The sequence below is a fragment of the Barbatula barbatula genome (assembly GCF_947034865.1).
Source record: "Barbatula barbatula genome assembly, chromosome: 4".
In the NCBI taxonomy this organism is placed as follows: Eukaryota; Metazoa; Chordata; class Actinopteri; order Cypriniformes; family Nemacheilidae; genus Barbatula; species Barbatula barbatula.
This window is the reverse complement of record NC_136768.1, coordinates 26,033,884-26,051,788: the sequence shown is the minus strand read 5'-3', so window position 1 is coordinate 26,051,788 and position 17,905 is coordinate 26,033,884. Positions and strand designations below refer to the sequence as shown.

The window sequence follows — 17,905 nt, the reverse complement described above, 5'->3', positions numbered from 1 at the left end:
ATAAATAATTCACTCGAGAAATGAACTTCAATCAGGTAAAACAAAAAGGTCAAACTAAACCAAGTTTATTTGTTATAAATCGAGTTAGTACCTCATTGTGTTTTAAACAACTTCATTCGTGTATTTTTCATAAAACTAAATACCATAGGTCATATCGTGATATAAAAATCTTAACTTCTATATATCAAGTGACACAACTCACTTGATCACTTTGCCCACTTTTAGATTTGTAAAAACCTTAACTGGTTTCTACACTTTTTGTGTATTTGTGTAAATGTATATTTCACATAACTAGCCATTTTTTCTTTCTTGTCTTTTGTCTGTGAAGAAGCATTCACGAAAGTTTTATATTGTATTTGTTCACCTGACAATGACTTGACAGGACTTTTGTAGGAGACCGCCATCTAGAGGAATTGTTTATTGCATGACACACCTCTTTGCAAACAAAACAAGCAGGAACTTCTTGATTCCAGGTAAACCGAACTGACACGTAGCTTTCATTTCTACATCCTGCGTGTCTACATACAGTACGGTGAGATGGCAGAATCCAGTATTTTGTGGTCTCAGGAGCAGTTCAGCTGTTCGGTGTGTTTGGATCTACTGAAGGACCCCGTGACGGTTCCATGTGGACACAGTTACTGTAGGAGCTGTATCACAGGCTGCTGGGATCAGGATGATCAGAAGAGAGTCTACAGCTGCCCTCAGTGCAGACAGACCTTCACTCCCAGACCTGCTTTGGGTAAAAACACCATTCTAGGTGAAATGGTGGAGAAACTAAAGAACACTAAGGAACAAGACGCTCTTCCTGCATGTTATGCTGGACCTGGAGATGTGGACTGTGACGTCTGCATTGGAAGAAAGCGCAAATCTGTCAAGACCTGTCTGATGTGTCTGGAATCGTACTGTCAAACCCACTTCAACCACCATGAAGGATTTCACTCAGGCAAGCGACACAAAATAACTGATGCCACTGGACGACTGCAAGAGATAATCTGCCGTCAACACGGCAAAATGATGGATATATACTGTAATACCGATCAGCAGCAAATATGTTATCTGTGTATGGTGGATGAGCACAAAAACCACGAAACTGTTATATCTGCAGCAGAACGAAGTGAGAAACAGGTAGGAGCTTAAAGCATCATCTCTTACTGGTGACCCTTAAAGGTCCAGTAAGTGAAATCTAGCGGCAAGGTTGCGAAACACTATGATATGCAACACTAGAAATGGCTCAGTCTAATGTAATAAAAACATAACGATTCATTGTGTAACCTCTTTATACACATCTGAAGGCATAGCTGTTAATATTGCATTGCATTTCTATCAATAGATCATCCCAAAAATGACATACTGGACCTTTAAAAAAAGTCACAATAACGGCTTTAACAAGTTTATTTTCAATTTATTTTGTAACAAACTTGTTTTCAGGACTACAAAACAAACTTTATACTAACATTTAAAACAGTGCATGTTTTTTTTTTTTTCAAAAGAGCCAGTTGAAGGAGATCCAAGGAAAATACCAGCAAAGAATCCAGAAGATGCAGACGGAGCTTCAGAGGGTAAAAGCAGTGGTGGAAACATACAAGGTGAGATTTCAACAGAACAACAGCAGCTAACATCCGTACGAGTGGATTCTGTATTTTCAGTCCAACTGAAGCTGGTTGTAATATGTGTCCTAACAGCGCTCCGCTCAGACAGCTGTGGAGGACAATGAGAGGGTATTTACCGAACTGATCGCAACCTTTGAGAAAAGGCGCTCTGAGGTGAGACAGCTGATCCGAGATCAGGAGAAAGCTGCAGTGAGTCGAGCTGAAGGAGTCTTGAAGAAACTGGAACAGAAGATCGATGATCTGAAGAGGAGAGACGCTGAGCTGGACCAGCTTTCACGCACAGATGATCACATCCACTTCCTGCAGGTAAAATACATGTGAAAAACAGGGTGTTGATCTTCACGTTAAGTATTTATAAGTTTCTGTGAACTGTGAAGAAACGAAGCATGACAAGACAACAAACTTTAACTTAGCTTTTGTTCAAAATAATTCAGCTCAATTTACCAAGAAATGTCCTAAAAACAGTTTGACCAATTTAAAAGAATTAGGCAACTTAATACGAGTATATTTTTTGTATTAAGTGTTAAAATTCTGAACTGAACACAAAGGGACAAACAGGTAAAACCGGTTGACAATCACAAGACACAATGCATGATGGGATATGGAGCCAACTAAAACACTGGCAGAAACACAGAGCAAAAGGATGTAACAATATCCGTATCATAGGACATTAAAAATAAAACTAATACCATCCCATACTTTAAATAACCGTTCTTATTATCACCATATACAGTTAAATGAAATTTCCAGCTAGCTAATGAAAACATGATTGGATCTGGTTTCACCTCTCTCCTGTCCAAACTCAAAGATTTTATAGGTCATTTACTACACATTGTCATATAAATAAACTGTAAATACTGTTGATTATTTTGACTAAATCTTACTAACCACTCTTTGCTAAATGGCCTAAGCCACACTTACGTTCTGAGGTGTTTTAAGTAACCGATTTGATGGATTCAGTCTCGTGAGTTCCGTGTTTGACATATCAGTTTTTTCAACCGTTCATTAAAATAAATCAGTTCAAAGGATTCATTAGGACGCAAAAATGTTAGTTACAGCTGTTGAGATGTCGCAAAAGATAGAAGTTAGTCATGACAAGCGCGGGAGTCATCTACGTTGCTCAGAAATCACTTTCAATGATCAAAACTTCTATTTGGTGGCCTCCAGAATATACTGCATTGCATTCTGGTGTCACCTTTCCTGCTGCGTGGTCGGTATAGGCACAGAGTCTGTTACAGCTAGGAACTTTAAAAGGTAACATTCTTTGGAAACACTATAAGGTATAGCACATTCAACAAACTCTTATTTATTAGCAACGTATTGTGGAATAATTGGTATCGTTATACACAAAAAAATACATTTACTTTATTACCCTTGTTGAAAGAACATTTTTGAAGTTGGATTCTTTGTGTCTTCATTTTCTGTTGTCTGTCAAGAGTTTCCAGTCTCTTGTTGTTCCACTCGAATCTTCAGACTCACCCACTATCACTGTCAGGTCTGTTTTCGCTTTTGATGATCTAGATAAGCCTTTATCTCATCTGAGAGAGAAACTGGAGCATTTCTGCAAAGAAGAAATTGACAAAATATCTTTTAGAGGTAAAGTATAGTTCATTTACTCCTTGGAAAGAGTAAACATGAAAATCCATTATGTATTATGGTGAAGAAAATACAATGTAGATCAAAATAAATCTGAAATGAAAGTTTTAACACTTTTACAAAATTTCCTTTTTTTTTTTCAAAGTGAAATGTGCTGAGATTATTCCCAGCCCTGAACCCAAGACAAGGGAGGAGTTTCTTCTGTGTAAGTTACTTGGATCGTAATATTTGTTTAGTTTAACACCTGTGTATGTTAGAGTTTAGAGTTTTAGTAAATCACTTGTAAAACTGTACCAAATATTGATTATAAATGACAGAAAAAGTTCTGGCATGAAACTCTAGATGGCGCAGTCCTGTAGTCTAAACCAATCTGACACAATGACTGTATCAGCAGCCAATGAGCTTGCTGCTCAACGTATAAATCTAGTCTGGTGATTGTCGTAGGAAGCAGCGCTTCAGAAACCCTCCTCCTTCCCCAGTTCCACTTGTATAGATCTGCTACAAGGTGATCCTGTACAGTACACTATACTGGGTTTATTCATATATGTTATATATGCAGGAGCAGCATTCCTTACATGCACACAGCAGCATCTTGTGGATGTATTGGCAGTAGCAAGTCGCTGTACTTGCTCCGCCGCAGAAGCAGCTCAGTAGCAGGAGCAAGCGTAGCAGATCTATTCCGCCAAGACCAAATACATTTACAGTATATAGTATATCACATACACTACCATGCTAAACCCTCCGAGAGTTGTCATGACAGAACTATATTTTACATTAAACCATCAAACGCATCATGTTAAAAAGCTAATTGTGTTCTATCTCCCCAGATTCTCATGAGCTGACACTGGATCCAAACACACTGAATCACCGGCTCCGTCTGTCTGAGGGGAACAGAGGGATTACTAATACAGGCGTATTTCAGGAGTATCCGAAACATCCAGACAGATTTATTTATTGGTATCAGGGGTTGTGTAAAGAGAGTGTGTGTGGACGCTCTTACTGGGAGGTTGAGTGGAGTGGTGATATAGCTATAACAGTGTCATATAAGAGCATCAGTAGAGAGGGACGGGGCGATGAGTCTGAGTTTGGACGTAATGATAAGTCCTGGAGTTTGGATTGCACAGACTCCAGATACTTATTCTGGCACAACAACAAAAAAACTGATCTTCCTGTAGTGTCCAGATCTTCTAGAATAGGAGTGTATGTGGATTACGGTGCAGGAACGATGTCCCTTTACAGCGTCTCTGACACAATGACCCTCATCCACAGCATCCAGACCACCTTCACTCATCTTCTCTATCCCGGGTTTAGACTCAATTACTGGTGTAGGGGCCGGGTTGATTCAAAAGTAACACTTCGTGAACTAACTATGTAAATGTCAAAACACATCTTGTAGTTTAAATAAAAAAAAATTAATAAGGCTTTTTACGATAACTGACCATCTGACGTCATTATACAGTATCTGTAACAGACAGTCTACTAATTATATTTTAATATCACAGATTTGACCTGATGATATAGCCTTTTAGCTCTTTGTGTAATCAAAACATCTATTTCGGTCATTATTAGTGTGCCTCGTAGTTTTGTCCAAAGCAAACTAGAATACACTTAAAGATATATAAGAGATTTTGTAAATGTGTTTTTATGTGAAGGTGATCGTTCTCCTCATGTTGCAGTAAAAAGTAGATCGTAGGTCTTGACCATCAAAAATCAAAAGGTATTCGTACACAGCAACGCAATGCATACAGCTCTGATAAATGACACCTATAAATAGCAATTGCTTTAGGCAAGTAATATGACTTTGACGTTGTTTGGCACTTTACCTTTTCTTAAATGATAAAGCTGGAGAAACAGATAACAGAAACGATGCTCTGTAGTTTTTCAGACCTCAAATACTTTAAAGAAAACAAGTTTATTTTCACTTTTAAGCAATACAACAGTTATATTTGTACATGTATGTAGGAAACGTTTAAAAATATTTTTTATTTGATTACCTCTATTTTTTATGACAGTTTTCATGTGCCTTGTCATTCTGTCATTCTTTCACATTGACTTTGTGTCACTCCTAAGGTTTGATTTGGTTGAAATTCAACAGACACTGGACTGGAATGGCCTCAATATTTTGACCAATTCGACTGCAGCATAACATCCATGACTTGATGTTTTATTGTTGTTTAAAGTCACCGTAATTGTGATCAGTCTTTGACACCGTTCCGTCAAACAATGCTTCACGAGAGGAACAAACTTGTGAAAGAGCAATAGCACGGGACTGGACAAGGATGAGAACAGAATTCTCTAAAATGAGCAAAGTGAATGCTGTGAATATTATAGTGATCTGAATAGCTCTTATTATGACTTCATCAAATCTAAAGTTACTAAATTCTAAAATGTAAAATAAATGTAAATTAAAAACATAAGTAGGGTATATACAGTATATGAATGAGAATGTACAAATAAAATATACAACATTAATGTTAAGCAATTTGAGCTAAATTGTTATTTTGTAAATAGTTTGGGGCAAAAAAATGTAGTTACCCTCCCTCTGCCCACCTGGACATCTCTTGCCCACCTTTAATCTCATATCTGGAGCCGGGTCTGGTACACTGATGCCACATTGACCACTGGATGTGAACGTCCTTTATAATATATTAGTTTTATATATTGTCACCGGTTTCAATTCTTCTTCTGCTGTTTTAAGTAAATCATTTGTTTGACCCTTGCTGTTACCACATTATACCTGCTGTTTGGTTTAAATAAATGATGTTGATTTGTATCAATTACATGAAGTAAATAAAGATATAAATTCTTAATCCATAAATGTACGGGTGAGTTTTGCATATAGATACATAGTTTCTGTGAAGTCAGATCATTTAAACCGGTTTTAATGTAGTTGTACGATACAATCACAGAGCAGTACACGTGGCTATAATATGTTAATACTTGATTACGTTGATAAATTTGCTATATAAGACAAGTCACATGTTGGTATTTTGTTGACATTTAGTGCAAAAAAAAAACACAAAATTGAAACTACAAAACTGGTGATAACATGAGGCACTCGAGAGATTTCCACAAAACAGAATGACACGGGATAACACAAACATGAGTGGTTAGGAAAAAACAGGGACATTTATGGTACAAATATAACATCAAATGACAAATTACTTTCCTATTGCTTTAAGAACCGTACCATTCTGCTGTATTTCTACATACAACGTATCCATGTTTACAGAAACAAATGTTACATCTTTTAAATGCTTGTGAATAAATGTGTTTTGTTGCTGAGGTAGAGGTAAGTTTTGTGGGCATTATTACATTTAGAAAGGGCTCGACTGCTGTTAGAAAGTAACAAAATGAATGCAACAAACCGCCTGAATTTGAGATTCTGAGCATATGGGGTGATTCAGTGACTAACAACAGTCCGGAAGGCTTTAAGTGTTGTATTTATCGGGAGAAATTACTTTGGTTTTTTTACAGCTGCCTCTTCAAAAGTTGTTTACAAATACGTTTGAACAAATACATAACCAATACACACAACAATATACAATCGTTTAAAAATTATACAAATGATTATAAAAACCGAATGCTGTTTTAATACATAAAACGTTAATGGCTCAGATAATCATCCTTTAATGTTTCGTCACTCTTCCTTTTCTAATGCATTTTATGTGAAAAGATGACTCAACATTGTTGTTTATATCAAATAAACAATAGATTTGATACGCTACATTGAAACATGACAATTGCTATGTTACCGAAATCAAATCAAACAATCATTTTTAGTGCATTATTTGGAGATGTTCACAGTATTTGATACATTTTGTAAATATACATATTCAGTGCACACCAATAGATATGGACGATAGATATGAAAAGATCTGGATCCTGAATGTTTGTGTAACGACGATACATTTGATAAAAAGTCATTTTACATGTTACGTAGTTGTTCCTTTAGTGAACAAATTCAAACATATTCATTACACGTTTTATAATATCTGATCTTTTTATGAGATACCTGATAAGGTAAAATTCCAACTAATGCTTTATTATCAGACGTTTTGATAACTGATCATTATAATCACGTCAAAATTGAAGACATCGTTGTTCCGTGTGGTAACATTTAAATCTAAAAGTACTGGGAGTAAATGTTTCTCTGCTTACTGCATTTACAAACATATTTAAATTTGAAGACTTTCAACGTCACATAAGAATACAAGCACCTGCCTGACGTCAGAAGAGCTACATTTGCAAATATTGTATATACATGTATATACAAAAACGGTCCGGCGGAGCATCATGGTCTCGGTCCTTACGTGTTTTTATGATGAAGAAGCCTTCTCTTGGTCACTCTGAAAAAGTCTGAAAGACAAAAGGATTGTATTCATGTATGAAACTATAACATGGGTACAAACTACAGTACAACTCAAGTTAAAAACATTTCAAGTTCAAATTGCTCTATTCACTGAAGCATTGGACAGCCGTAACTTATTCCAACAGTAACAAAAAAGGCATATTACGGATATATGTTTTGGTGTGGACCATTGGAAGGGCTGGCAGAAAATGTTTCAAATGTTCAATTCAAAACACATTGACTTGTAAGTGCAGCATTATAAATGAACTTACAGAGAAACACTTAAAAATGACGATGAACCCTCAGCATCTGCTCTCTCACCTGTGATGTTGGCTTGTTTGCGTTTGACCCTCAAACATGCAGTCATCCTCGGCTCTGGCTTGGTTCCTTTCAAACTTTCTTTACTCCGCAGCTCCACATACTTCTCCATTGCAGAAGTTGCAGGTGAACAAGAGAAGGAACCGCCTCTAAACCTCGCCATACCACCCCTCACGACACAGCTACGGTAGAACGCCGGCACATCACGGCACGGCAGCTCCTCCCACTCAAAGCAGCCGGGGGCCGGTTGGTCCCTCTGGAAGTCAAAGTTCCAGCGCTGCTTGGCAACTTCCACGCTCATGCAGAACAGTCTCTGAAAGTCCTGCTGCAACTGCTGGTGGTCTACGGGACCAAAGAGGTTTCGACGGACCACCGCCACCTGAGGTTTAATGTCCTCCTGCGGCTCAAAATCACACTCGGCTTGTGTCGCAGACATGTCCCTGGGTCAAAAACAAGGAGTTTGTGTTAAATGTGTCTCTCTTCTCTCAACAGGTGTTGTTCTGGCGTTTGTTGAAACTAGTCACTTTGTATTAGCACCTATTGTGGATCCCTGCACGCATTTGTGGATCGGTGCATGCATTTGTGAATCACTGCACGCATTTGTGAATCACTGCACGCATTTGTGAATCATTGCACGCATTTGTGCACTATTGCTCTTGTATGACATATCGCTTATTGCTCCCTGAACTCTTTGGATAAAACCGTCTGCAAAATGACTAAATGTAAATGTTAAATGGGCCACAATAAATGAATAGAAATTTTAATATTACTGCTCATAAGCACAAATGTTGATCAATATTAGAAAACAAAGTCAACAAATAGACAAATTATTAATAAATTGTAAATCAAACACTTGTTTAAACTAAATAAAAAATACAAATATACATTTTAAAATGTAATAAACATAAAATATGAATGCATTGCATACAATTGAATAATTATAAAAAATAATTAATAGAAAATTAATAAAAATTAATGAAAAGAAACGAAATGTGATACAATAAATGTTTTACTCATAATTGATGGAACCCAAAACGTAAAAGAGTGAACAGACAGACAGACAAGTTACTCGTGTACTGAATTCTATAGAAGCACGTGTGCACATAATTCCACATCTGGCTTTAAATTTGCGTGCTAAACGTTAAACTAGATAACTGGCGAACCCATCAAAGACGCATTTAAGACAAGAACAGAGCAAATAAACGTAACTTTAACCCGTTGCCCTTCGGAGTTTAACGGAGTTGTTTACGTCGAAAAAGTGGGCGCAGCACTATCGAGTTACCCGCGCGCACGCGCTCCCGTAAACACGCAACTGATGCGTAAACAGACAAATCGCGCAAGAAATGACCGGTTGTGTTTCACGGTTAAACAAACGGTTACTGCGCTTTTAATCGATCGTGGTTTTACCAAAGTGCGTCTACTGTGCTGTTGTTGCTGTCAATGCGAGAAAAACACGTGTGAAATCACTTACCATTGAGTGAAATCCGCGAACGTAGTAATCGAAACGCGACGCGTTAGCGGATTCGACAATCGTCCCGCGACGCTCACAAACACATCGCGTGTCTTCTGCTTCTGGGTGTTTGTTATGATCGCGGGGACCGCCCCTGGTCACGTGACCAGCTCTGCGCGACGCAAACATCCAGCGCACCGCGTTTACGTTCATTCAGATCGAGCATCACTTGCGGCGAATTGTAAAGAAACGAATGGCTTTGTACAAGTAACGCACGGTTGGAGGTTTCTTTAACTCTCGCTCTCGCGCTGTGCTGTTTACGTGGAAACTGGGTCAGATCCCCCCATACACCCCCTCTGCTTGACACACATTCAGTGTTTTGCTCGCGTCACCGCAGGAGCTGACCAGGAACTGCAGTCACGTTGATGTGCAACGTGACGAGGAGGAGCCGCAGAGCCGCTGCAGTGTGGGGTCAGAACTGTAGCAATATTCTGAATAAATAAACTATAATCCGCAAATAAATGTAGAGAGTTTCACAAACAGTTTTTAAATCCACATATGCACAAAAGGGAACCATAAATATATGTTAATTATACTTGTGAAAAGATTCACAAATAAATACAATGAGATTTGCAAATATTTTTTTATAAATGTATTTATATGGTATTTATTTGTAGATCACTTTCTGTGCATTTGTGAATCACTGCACGCATTTGTGGATCACTGCACGCATTTGTGGATCAGTGCACGCACTTGTGGATCAGTTCTCGCATTTGTGGATCGCCGCACGCATTTGTGGATCGCTGCACGCATTTGTGAATCGCTGCACGCATTTGTGAATCAGTGCACGCATTTGTGGATCGCTGCACGCATTTTTTTGAATCGCTGCACGCATTTGTGGATCGCTGCACGCATTTGTGGATCACTGCGCGCATTTGTGGATCAGTGCACGCATTTGTGGATCGCTGCACGCATTTGTGGATCGCTGCACGCATTTGTGGATCACTGCGCGCATTTGTGGATCACTGTACACATTTGTGGATCACTGCACACATTTGTGGATCACTGCACACATTTGTGGATCGGTGCATGCATTTGTGAATCACTGCACGCATTTGTGGATCAGTGCACGCACTTGTGGATCTGTGCACGCATGTGTGGATCGGTGCACGCACTTGTGGATCAGTGCACACATTTGTAGATCGCTGCACGCATTTGTGAATCGCTGCTAGCATGTGTGGATCGGTGCACGCACTTGTGGATCACTGCACGCATTTGTGGATCGCTGCACGCATTTGTTAATCGCTGCACGCATTTGTGGATCAGTGCACGCATTTGTGGATCGGTGCACGCATTTGTGGATCCCTGCAGGCATTTGTGGATCGGTGCATGCATTTGTGAATCACTGCACGCATTTGTGGATCACTGCATGCATTTGTGGATCCCTGCGCGCATTTGTGGATCACTGCACACATTTGTGGATCGGTGCATGCATTTGTGAATCACTGCACGCATTTGTGGATCAGTGCACGCACTTGTGGATCAGTGCACGCATGTGTGGATCGGTGCACGCACTTGTGGATCAGTGCACACATTTGTAGATCGCTGCACGCATTTGTGAATCGCTGCTAGCATGTGTGGATCGCCGCACGCATTTGTGGATCGCCGCACGCATTTGTGAATCAGTGCACGCATTTGTGGATCGGTGCACGCACTTGTGGATCAGTGCACACATTTGTAGATCGCTGCACGCATTTGTGAATCGCTGCTAGCATGTGTGGATCGGTGCACGCACTTGTGGATCACTGCACGCATTTGTGGATCGCTGCACGCATTTGTTAATCGCTGCACGCATTTGTGGATCAGTGCACGCATTTGTGGATCGGTGCACGCATTTGTGGATCCCTGCAGGCATTTGTGGATCGGTGCATGCATTTGTGAATCACTGCACGCATTTGTGGATCACTGCATGCATTTGTGGATCCCTGCGCGCATTTGTGGATCACTGCACACATTTGTGGATCGGTGCATGCATTTGTGAATCACTGCACGCATTTGTGGATCAGTGCACGCACTTGTGGATCAGTGCACGCATGTGTGGATCGGTGCACGCACTTGTGGATCAGTGCACACATTTGTAGATCGCTGCACGCATTTGTGAATCGCTGCTAGCATGTGTGGATCGCCGCACGCATTTGTGGATCGCCGCACGCATTTGTGAATCAGTGCACGCTTTTGTGGATCGGCGCACGCACTTGTGGATCAGTGCACGCATGTGTGGATCGGTGCACGCACTTGTGGATCGGTGCACGCACTTGTGGATCAGTGCACGCATTTGTAGATCGCTGCGCGCATTTGTGGATCGGTGCATGCATTTGTGAATCACTGCACGCATTTGTGGATCAGTGCACGCACTTGTGGATCGGTGCTCGCATTTGTGGATCGCTGCACGCATTTGTGGATCGCCGCAGGCATTTGTGGATCGCCGCACGCATTTGTGGATCACTGCGCGGATCGGTGCACGCACTTGTGGATCAGTGCACGCATTTGTAGTTTATGTATTCAGAATATTGCAACAATTCTGATCCCATACTGCCGAGAGACCTACTGGTTATAATTTAGTTTTCAATATTACTAACTGTTACTGGGGGTGAGATGCTGTGTCTGAAACCCCTCACTTCTTCTCTATTCCCCATATAGCGAATAACATTTGAGTCCACTATATGGGGAAAAAGTAAATGAAAATGAGTTTTTTATTTTGAGTCTAAAATCTTAATACACAAAATGGCATCAATAACTATATAAAGGAAAATGTTACACATACTGTATTATATTATATGAATTGACCTTTCTGTATATCAGCACAAAGGAAATATCAGTATATTGAATCTTATCTTATATATTTGAAAATATTATAATACAATGATATAATATTACAAAATTACAATATGTAGTATGTTCACCAACCACATTGCAATCATTTTACAATTTTACTCCATTGTTAAGATTCATGTGTTTATTCTTGATGTTTGTGTGTTAAGAACTCCACAAGAATTCAAAGTTTTCGAAATCCACATCAGTAAATCAAATACAATTTGTGCTTCTTATACAAAAGTCTCCCATAATTGTTGAAAACTCACCGCAAGGTGATAATCATGAAAACTTGTCAAAAATAAACAAATAAAAAAAAACACGCAACTAGCGAAGCTCTGGTAATGTTTTTGTCTTGTCAAACTGACATTAACACACATTTTTTTTCAGCGTTTTGTAGTTTGGATTACCGGATATGATCGGTCGTTCTTTCAGGTTGGTTATTTAAATGTTTAAGCGTGTCAAGCACCCTCAAAATGCGAGAGCAAGCTCCTGGGCGCTTTGAAAAGAGGGAGAAAGCGACGCAGTCTCCTCGCCTTTCCTCGTTTGATTGGACAGTAATCCTCACCTTTTGATTGGCCAACTCAATCAGATCGACACTTAAGAGCTAGATCAGATCTGAGATCAGTTATCTAAGCATTTTCTATAACATTGGCAGAACTAAATACAGTTTATCCCATTAGGCAAGAGAGGGAAGAGAGAAAAAAATCCTCTTCTTCTTATGTGTATGATGGTATCCTGATTTGAACTAACGTCACACCTGCTATTATTTCAATCCAGGTTTGGTCACATTCCGTAACGTGTTGGAACAGACAAGCAATATCGGGTGTTGTTTTTAACTGACAGTCGCACAAGGAAGAAGAGGAAAGAGACATTTTCATGCGAGTTTCGTCAACGTGTGCCTTATTTTGGGGTGAGTATGTTCACTGTCTTGGTTTTGCAGTAACATCAAAGTTATCTGAAATTATAACAGCAGCAGAGTTTGCTTTCTCTCTTTCTGTTATAAGTCTTTATATGTCATAGTTTGTTTCTTGCTTATCTAGTGTGTTTGTATAGTGGTCAGCTGGTGCTTGAACACATGGCATGTGACAGCTCATATACAGTCCTCCTCATTCCTCTGAAGAACAGCATCTACAGTCCTGATGCTCTGCACTGCTTCCTCTGGGTAAGAGCATGTGGGTTTTGCCTACATTAAGTGGACATACATGAAATGAAAGACCAAAGATCAGCTATCGATGTGTTTGCTTGGCTATTTTAATTGTTATAATTCAGCGGACCAGATTGTCCACAAAGGTCCACGAAACAAAATTTCATATATCTATCTATGAGATCCCCTAGGGCAGTGATTCTCAACCGTTGGGCCGTGGGTGTCGGAGTGCCATCTGGTTGGCCTTACAGGCAGCGGTAGATTACCGCCAAATTAATTTGTATTTATTTTTAAATGTTATTTTGTAATGATTTAATAAGTCTTATGAATTTACATGTTCGAGTCAACAAAGTCGAGTCAAGATCTAAAAGTCCATTTATATTTGAATGTCGCATTACCAATCACATCACAACATCACAAATGAACAGTCTGGTAGTGCAAATGAACAGTCTTGTAGTGCAAATGAACAGTCTGGTAGTGCAAATGAACAGTCTTGTAGTGCAAATGAACAGTCTTGTAGTGCAAATGAACAGTCTGGTAGTGCAAATGAACAATCTGGTAGTGCAAATGAACAGTTTTGTAGTGCAAATGTGCAGTCTTGTAGTGCAAATGAACAGTCTGGTAGTGCAAATGAACAGTCTGGTAGTGCAAATGAACAGTCTTGTAGTGCAAATGAACAGTCTGGTAGTGCAAATGAACAGTCTTGTAGTGCAAATGAACAGTCTGGTAGTGCAAATGAACAGTCTGGTAGTGCAAATGAACAGTCTGGTAGTGCAAATGAACAGTCTTGTAGTGCAAATGAACAGTCTGGTAGTGCAAATGAACAGTCTTGTAGTGCAAATGAACAGTCTGGTAGTGCAAATGAACAATCTGGTAGTGCAAATGAACAGTTTTGTAGTGCAAATGAACAGTTTTGTAGTGCAAATGAACAGTCTGGTAGTGCAAATGAACAGTCTTGTAGTGCAAATGAACAGTCTTGTAGTGCAAATGAACAGTCTGGTAGTGCAAATGAACAGTCTGGTAGTGCAAATGAACAGTCTTGTAGTGCAAATGAACAGTCTGGTAGTGCAAATGAACAATCTGGTAGTGCAAATGAACAGTTTTGTAGTGCAAATGTACAGTCTGGTAGTGCAAATGAACAGTCTTGTAGTGCAAATGAACAGTCTGGTAGTGCAAATGAACAGTCTTGTAGTGCAAATGAAGAGTTTTGTAGTGCAAATGAACAGTTTTGTAGTAAAAATGAACAGTTTTGTAGTGCAAATGAACAGTTTTGTAGTGCAAAGGAACAGTCTTGTAGTGCAAATGAACAGTTTTGTAGTGCAAATGAACAGTCTGGTAGTGCAAATGAACAGTCTTGTAGTGCAAATGAACAGTCTTGTAGTGCAAATGAATAGTCTGGTAGTGCAAATGAACAGTCTGGTAGTGCAAATGAACAGTCTTGTAGTGCAAATGAACAGTTTTGTAGTGCAAATGAACAGTTTTGTAGTGCAAATGAACAGTTTTGTAGTGCAAATGAACAGTTTTGTAGTTCAAATGAACAGTCTTGTAGTGCAAATGAACAGTTTTGTAGTGCAAATGAACATATATGTTATGTGTAGACAGTCCAGTAGAGCACTGAACAGTCCAGTAGTGCAAATAAGAAGACTTAGCCAGGTGTGCAGTGAGAAGAGAGTGAATAGCATAATTATACCACGGGACTGTGGAAACGCATAAGAAATGAGTCCTATTAAATTACTAGAGCATTCATACCTTAAAATGTCTTGACAGCAAACATCAGAACAACGTGGTACCCATGGTAAATAACTGTCTGTTGAATTCTTATAAAATAATGTACACCTCAAGGTGGTCATCTGTTATTCCTTAAGTAGATTCGACTTTTGATAACACCTAGAATAACTAAATCCACCAAAGGGGGTCGAGCTTTCTCATACGTAGCACCAAAACTCTGGAATAGCCTTCCTGATATTATTCCAGGATCAGACACACTTGCCCAATTTAAATCTAGATTACATTTACATTTACATTTATTCATTTGGCAGACGCTTTTATCCAAAGCGACTTACAAGTAGTTTTATACAGTGGCACATTACTGCAGAGCAATCAGGGGTAAGGTGCCTTGCTCAGGGGCCCTTCAGTCATGACCTGCTGGCACTGAGATTAGAACCTTCTGATCACAAGACCAACTCTCTAACCATTAGGCCACAGGTGACCGAGATTAAAGACGCATCTTTTCAGCCAAGCATTCACTTATTGCAAAATATGCAAAATAAACCACCAGGAGATGCTGACATTAGATATTATTTACTAGAATTGGAATAAATTGGATTTATTATATAAAACACCATGCAGTGTGTTTTACCCTTTCTTGGGTTTTTCGTTTTTCCCCTGTAAAGCTGCTTTGGAACAATGCAAATTGTGAAAAGCGCTATATAAATAAAATTGAATTGAATTGAATAGATTCTTGTGTTCTAGATGAATTTGTGTCAGTTGCTTAACAGGTAAGCTGCATATAGATGTCAAACATACATCTCACCTGTGTCTCTTAGCTCAAGAGCCGGCGAGATTTGGAAAGAGAAAAGGACAGCCTGTGGGTTGGACTGCAGGCGTTGGAACAGGCACAGGTTTGGTATCAAAGCCGATTGAAGCTAAACTCACAAAGGCAGAATAGCTCAAGCACAGGATATCCCGAGAGAGAGGTAAACACCTGAACATAGTGCAACGAGTGAAAAATTAATGTTTATAATAAACCCTGCATTGGTGTCACCACGTGTATGTATACATCTTACAATTTGAAACAAGACGTTTCATCTAATTTACTATTGTCAGAAGCAGGAGCATTGTAAATAATGCACTTGTAACATTACAGGGCAGGTTTTCTTGTGCTTTGCGGTCATGTTTGCAGCGTGTCAATGGGAGTCTGGGTACATTGATGAGTGACACTAGTTTGAGGAGTAATCCAACTCCAGAGGAAACGGGAGGTTCAGATTGGGCCCTCCGATGGACCAACGCCAAACTGGTCAAGGTCAGATGTCTACTGTATGAATTATTGTTCTGTCCTATTTATTTACAGTGTAACAAACGTTGTGTTTTTCCACGCAGGAGGTGATTCAACAAAATCTACAGATTTCCACTTTAGAGCTAGAAAAACAAAGACTTCAGGGACAAGTGTCTTCCATCACGTCTCTGTGACACATTCATTCAATTTGAATTGCAACAGGAGATCATTCAAAGCATATAATGAATTTCTAGTTTTACATGTAAGATCTAGAAGAAACTAGAGGTCGACCGATTCATCGGTTTTGCCGATTAATCGGCCCCGATAACAATAACTATCGTTAATCGGCAAAAATCCCCACCGATAGTTTTCCCCAGTTGCGTTTGATCCAGAGTAAAACAGCGGAAATAAAAATAATACTGACAGCCTGCGGAGACGCACACGTGATACTACACTATGCACAGAGCGGCTACATTATCGGTGGATTTAAAAGTTTGACAATGACAAGGTTGAGCACATTGCAGTACACAGGACATGGTAAAAAGGAAATCATTTGTTGACTGTATTCTGCGACACCGGAGAACAGTGTAAACACGAGTATCCTATTAGCTCAAGTGGTAAGGACAATATGAGAGAAAATGCATGCAAAAGTGTTTAAATGTCACGACTGTAGTATGGTATAGGCATTCATCAATAATAGTTTTGTGTGTGTGCCCCGCCTCCGCAACAGAAAACCGATATAGAGATGTCTGCGGCAACACAATCGGCTAAAATGTTAATGACATTTCTTTAAGTGAAGAAACATGCATATACACACAACAATACAACACCAAAATCACAGAGGTCTTGTTTATATTTTGCGCGAAAAGAATATAAAGTAAATCTCACAAAGTGTTTTTAATAGTCAGATATCTACGTGCAAACTTCCAAGCATTGCTAAGAGACCAAGTTCGTCAAAGCACTTTGTATTCTTGTGTTGATCAATATGATTACAGTAATAGAAGCAGACGACGCCATTTATATCATGGACACGTATTCATTTATGACGCAGCTTTTAAAGAGTAGTATTTACAATAGTAACAGTAAGACGATGCTCATCAAGGCAATGTCTCAGGCTTTCCTGTAGCTCAGTGGTAAGAGCATTGTGTGTTGGATCCCAGGGGATTGCAGATACCTATGTAAAATGAATAGGATAATGCTATGTAAGTCGCTTTGGATAAAAGCGTCTCCCAAATGCCTGAATGTAAATGTAAAATGCATTGTCTTAGTGAAAACTGTGTGTAATGTTGTAAAATAAAAATAAATAGTTGTCATTAACTTGATGCAAGAACATTTTTTTAATTTTTGATGTAGAAAACACTACTTATAATTTTAGTTTGAACCATACAGTCGAGTTTAACACGTATCAATATAGTTAATGTTTAGATGTTTTGTTTAAAGGAATATTACAGTTTCATGCTTCAGGCAATACTGTTTATTGTTGTAGCCTTAAAAACATTGCTATTTTACTCTTGGATTGGTTCACAATTTCAAAATGGACCAAATATTAATATTAGGTATTGATATA

The 17,905-nt window shown here is 39.2% G+C and overlaps 3 protein-coding genes across 11 annotated transcripts; 2 read left to right on the top strand and 1 right to left on the bottom strand.

The window, feature by feature from the left end:
• The first annotated feature begins 429 nt into the window (after positions 1-429).
• Positions 430-6,019, top strand: LOC306893015 (tripartite motif-containing protein 16-like protein). 2 transcript variants are annotated; one of them, XR_013786520.1, is made up of 7 exons: positions 430-1,125; positions 1,491-1,586; positions 1,683-1,916; positions 3,047-3,206; positions 3,352-3,411; positions 4,034-4,680; positions 5,169-6,019. XR_013786520.1 is itself a non-coding variant. In XM_079454460.1 (6 exons), exons 1-6 carry the CDS (start codon positions 538-540, stop codon positions 4,579-4,581), a joined length of 1,686 nt encoding a protein of 561 aa, XP_079310586.1. In that variant the 5' UTR covers positions 479-537; the 3' UTR covers positions 4,582-6,014. The 2 variants fall into 2 exon arrangements, 1 of the variants encoding a protein (XP_079310586.1); XM_079454460.1 differs by having other exon boundaries at positions 479-1,125; positions 4,034-6,014.
• A 42-nt stretch (positions 6,020-6,061) lies between these two features.
• cdkn1d (cyclin-dependent kinase inhibitor 1D) lies at positions 6,062-9,701 on the bottom strand. 2 transcript variants are annotated; one of them, XM_079454449.1, is made up of 3 exons: positions 9,347-9,701; positions 7,879-8,315; positions 6,062-7,565 (listed from the first exon to the last, which is right to left on the bottom strand). In XM_079454449.1, the coding sequence occupies exons 2-3, from the start codon at positions 8,309-8,311 to the stop codon at positions 7,516-7,518; spliced, it is 483 nt and encodes a 160-aa protein (XP_079310575.1). In that variant the 5' UTR covers positions 8,312-8,315; positions 9,347-9,701; the 3' UTR covers positions 6,062-7,515. The 2 variants fall into 2 exon arrangements, with proteins under 2 accessions (XP_079310575.1, XP_079310576.1); XM_079454450.1 differs by lacking the exon at positions 9,347-9,701 and adding an exon at positions 8,467-8,656 and having other exon boundaries at positions 7,879-8,425.
• On the top strand, positions 9,486-17,659 carry sapcd1 (suppressor APC domain containing 1). 7 transcript variants are annotated; one of them, XM_079454445.1, is made up of 7 exons: positions 9,486-9,796; positions 12,587-12,631; positions 12,977-13,109; positions 13,240-13,361; positions 15,890-16,039; positions 16,246-16,365; positions 16,443-17,659. In XM_079454445.1, the coding sequence occupies exons 3-7, from the start codon at positions 13,076-13,078 to the stop codon at positions 16,530-16,532; spliced, it is 516 nt and encodes a 171-aa protein (XP_079310571.1). In that variant the 5' UTR covers positions 9,486-9,796; positions 12,587-12,631; positions 12,977-13,075; the 3' UTR covers positions 16,533-17,659. The 7 variants fall into 7 exon arrangements, with proteins under 7 accessions (XP_079310571.1, XP_079310572.1, XP_079310569.1 ...); XM_079454442.1 differs by having other exon boundaries at positions 9,785-9,796; positions 13,204-13,361; positions 16,210-16,365; XM_079454444.1 differs by having other exon boundaries at positions 9,785-9,796; positions 13,204-13,361; positions 16,443-17,658.
• The last annotated feature ends 246 nt before the right edge of the window (positions 17,660-17,905 follow it).

What these genes read in the sequence shown, in the direction of transcription:
- sapcd1 (XM_079454442.1), top strand. Translation starts at nt 13,076, where the DNA reads ATGCGAGTTTCGTCAACGTGTGCCTTATTTTGGG. An exon ending in CTCTGCACTGCTTCCTCTGG is followed by an intron (nt 13,362 to 15,889) that starts GTAAGAGCATGT and finishes TGTGTCTCTTAG; the next exon opens with CTCAAGAGCCGGCGAGATTT. An exon ending in CCAACGCCAAACTGGTCAAG is followed by an intron (nt 16,366 to 16,442) that starts GTCAGATGTCTA and finishes TTTTCCACGCAG; the next exon opens with GAGGTGATTCAACAAAATCT.
- cdkn1d (XM_079454449.1), bottom strand. Translation starts at nt 8,311, where the DNA reads ATGTCTGCGACACAAGCCGAGTGTGATTTTGAGCCGCAGGAGGACATT. An exon ending in CAAACAAGCCAACATCACAG is followed by an intron (nt 7,566 to 7,878) that starts GTGAGAGAGCAG and finishes TTTGTCTTTCAG; the next exon opens with ACTTTTTCAGAGTGACCAAG.
- LOC306893015 (XM_079454460.1), top strand. Translation starts at nt 538, where the DNA reads ATGGCAGAATCCAGTATTTTGTGGTCTCAGGAGCAGTTCAGCTGTTCG. An exon ending in CAGAACGAAGTGAGAAACAG is followed by an intron (nt 1,126 to 1,490) that starts GTAGGAGCTTAA and finishes TTTTTTCAAAAG; the next exon opens with AGCCAGTTGAAGGAGATCCA. An exon ending in AAGGGAGGAGTTTCTTCTGT is followed by an intron (nt 3,412 to 4,033) that starts GTAAGTTACTTG and finishes CTATCTCCCCAG; the next exon opens with ATTCTCATGAGCTGACACTG.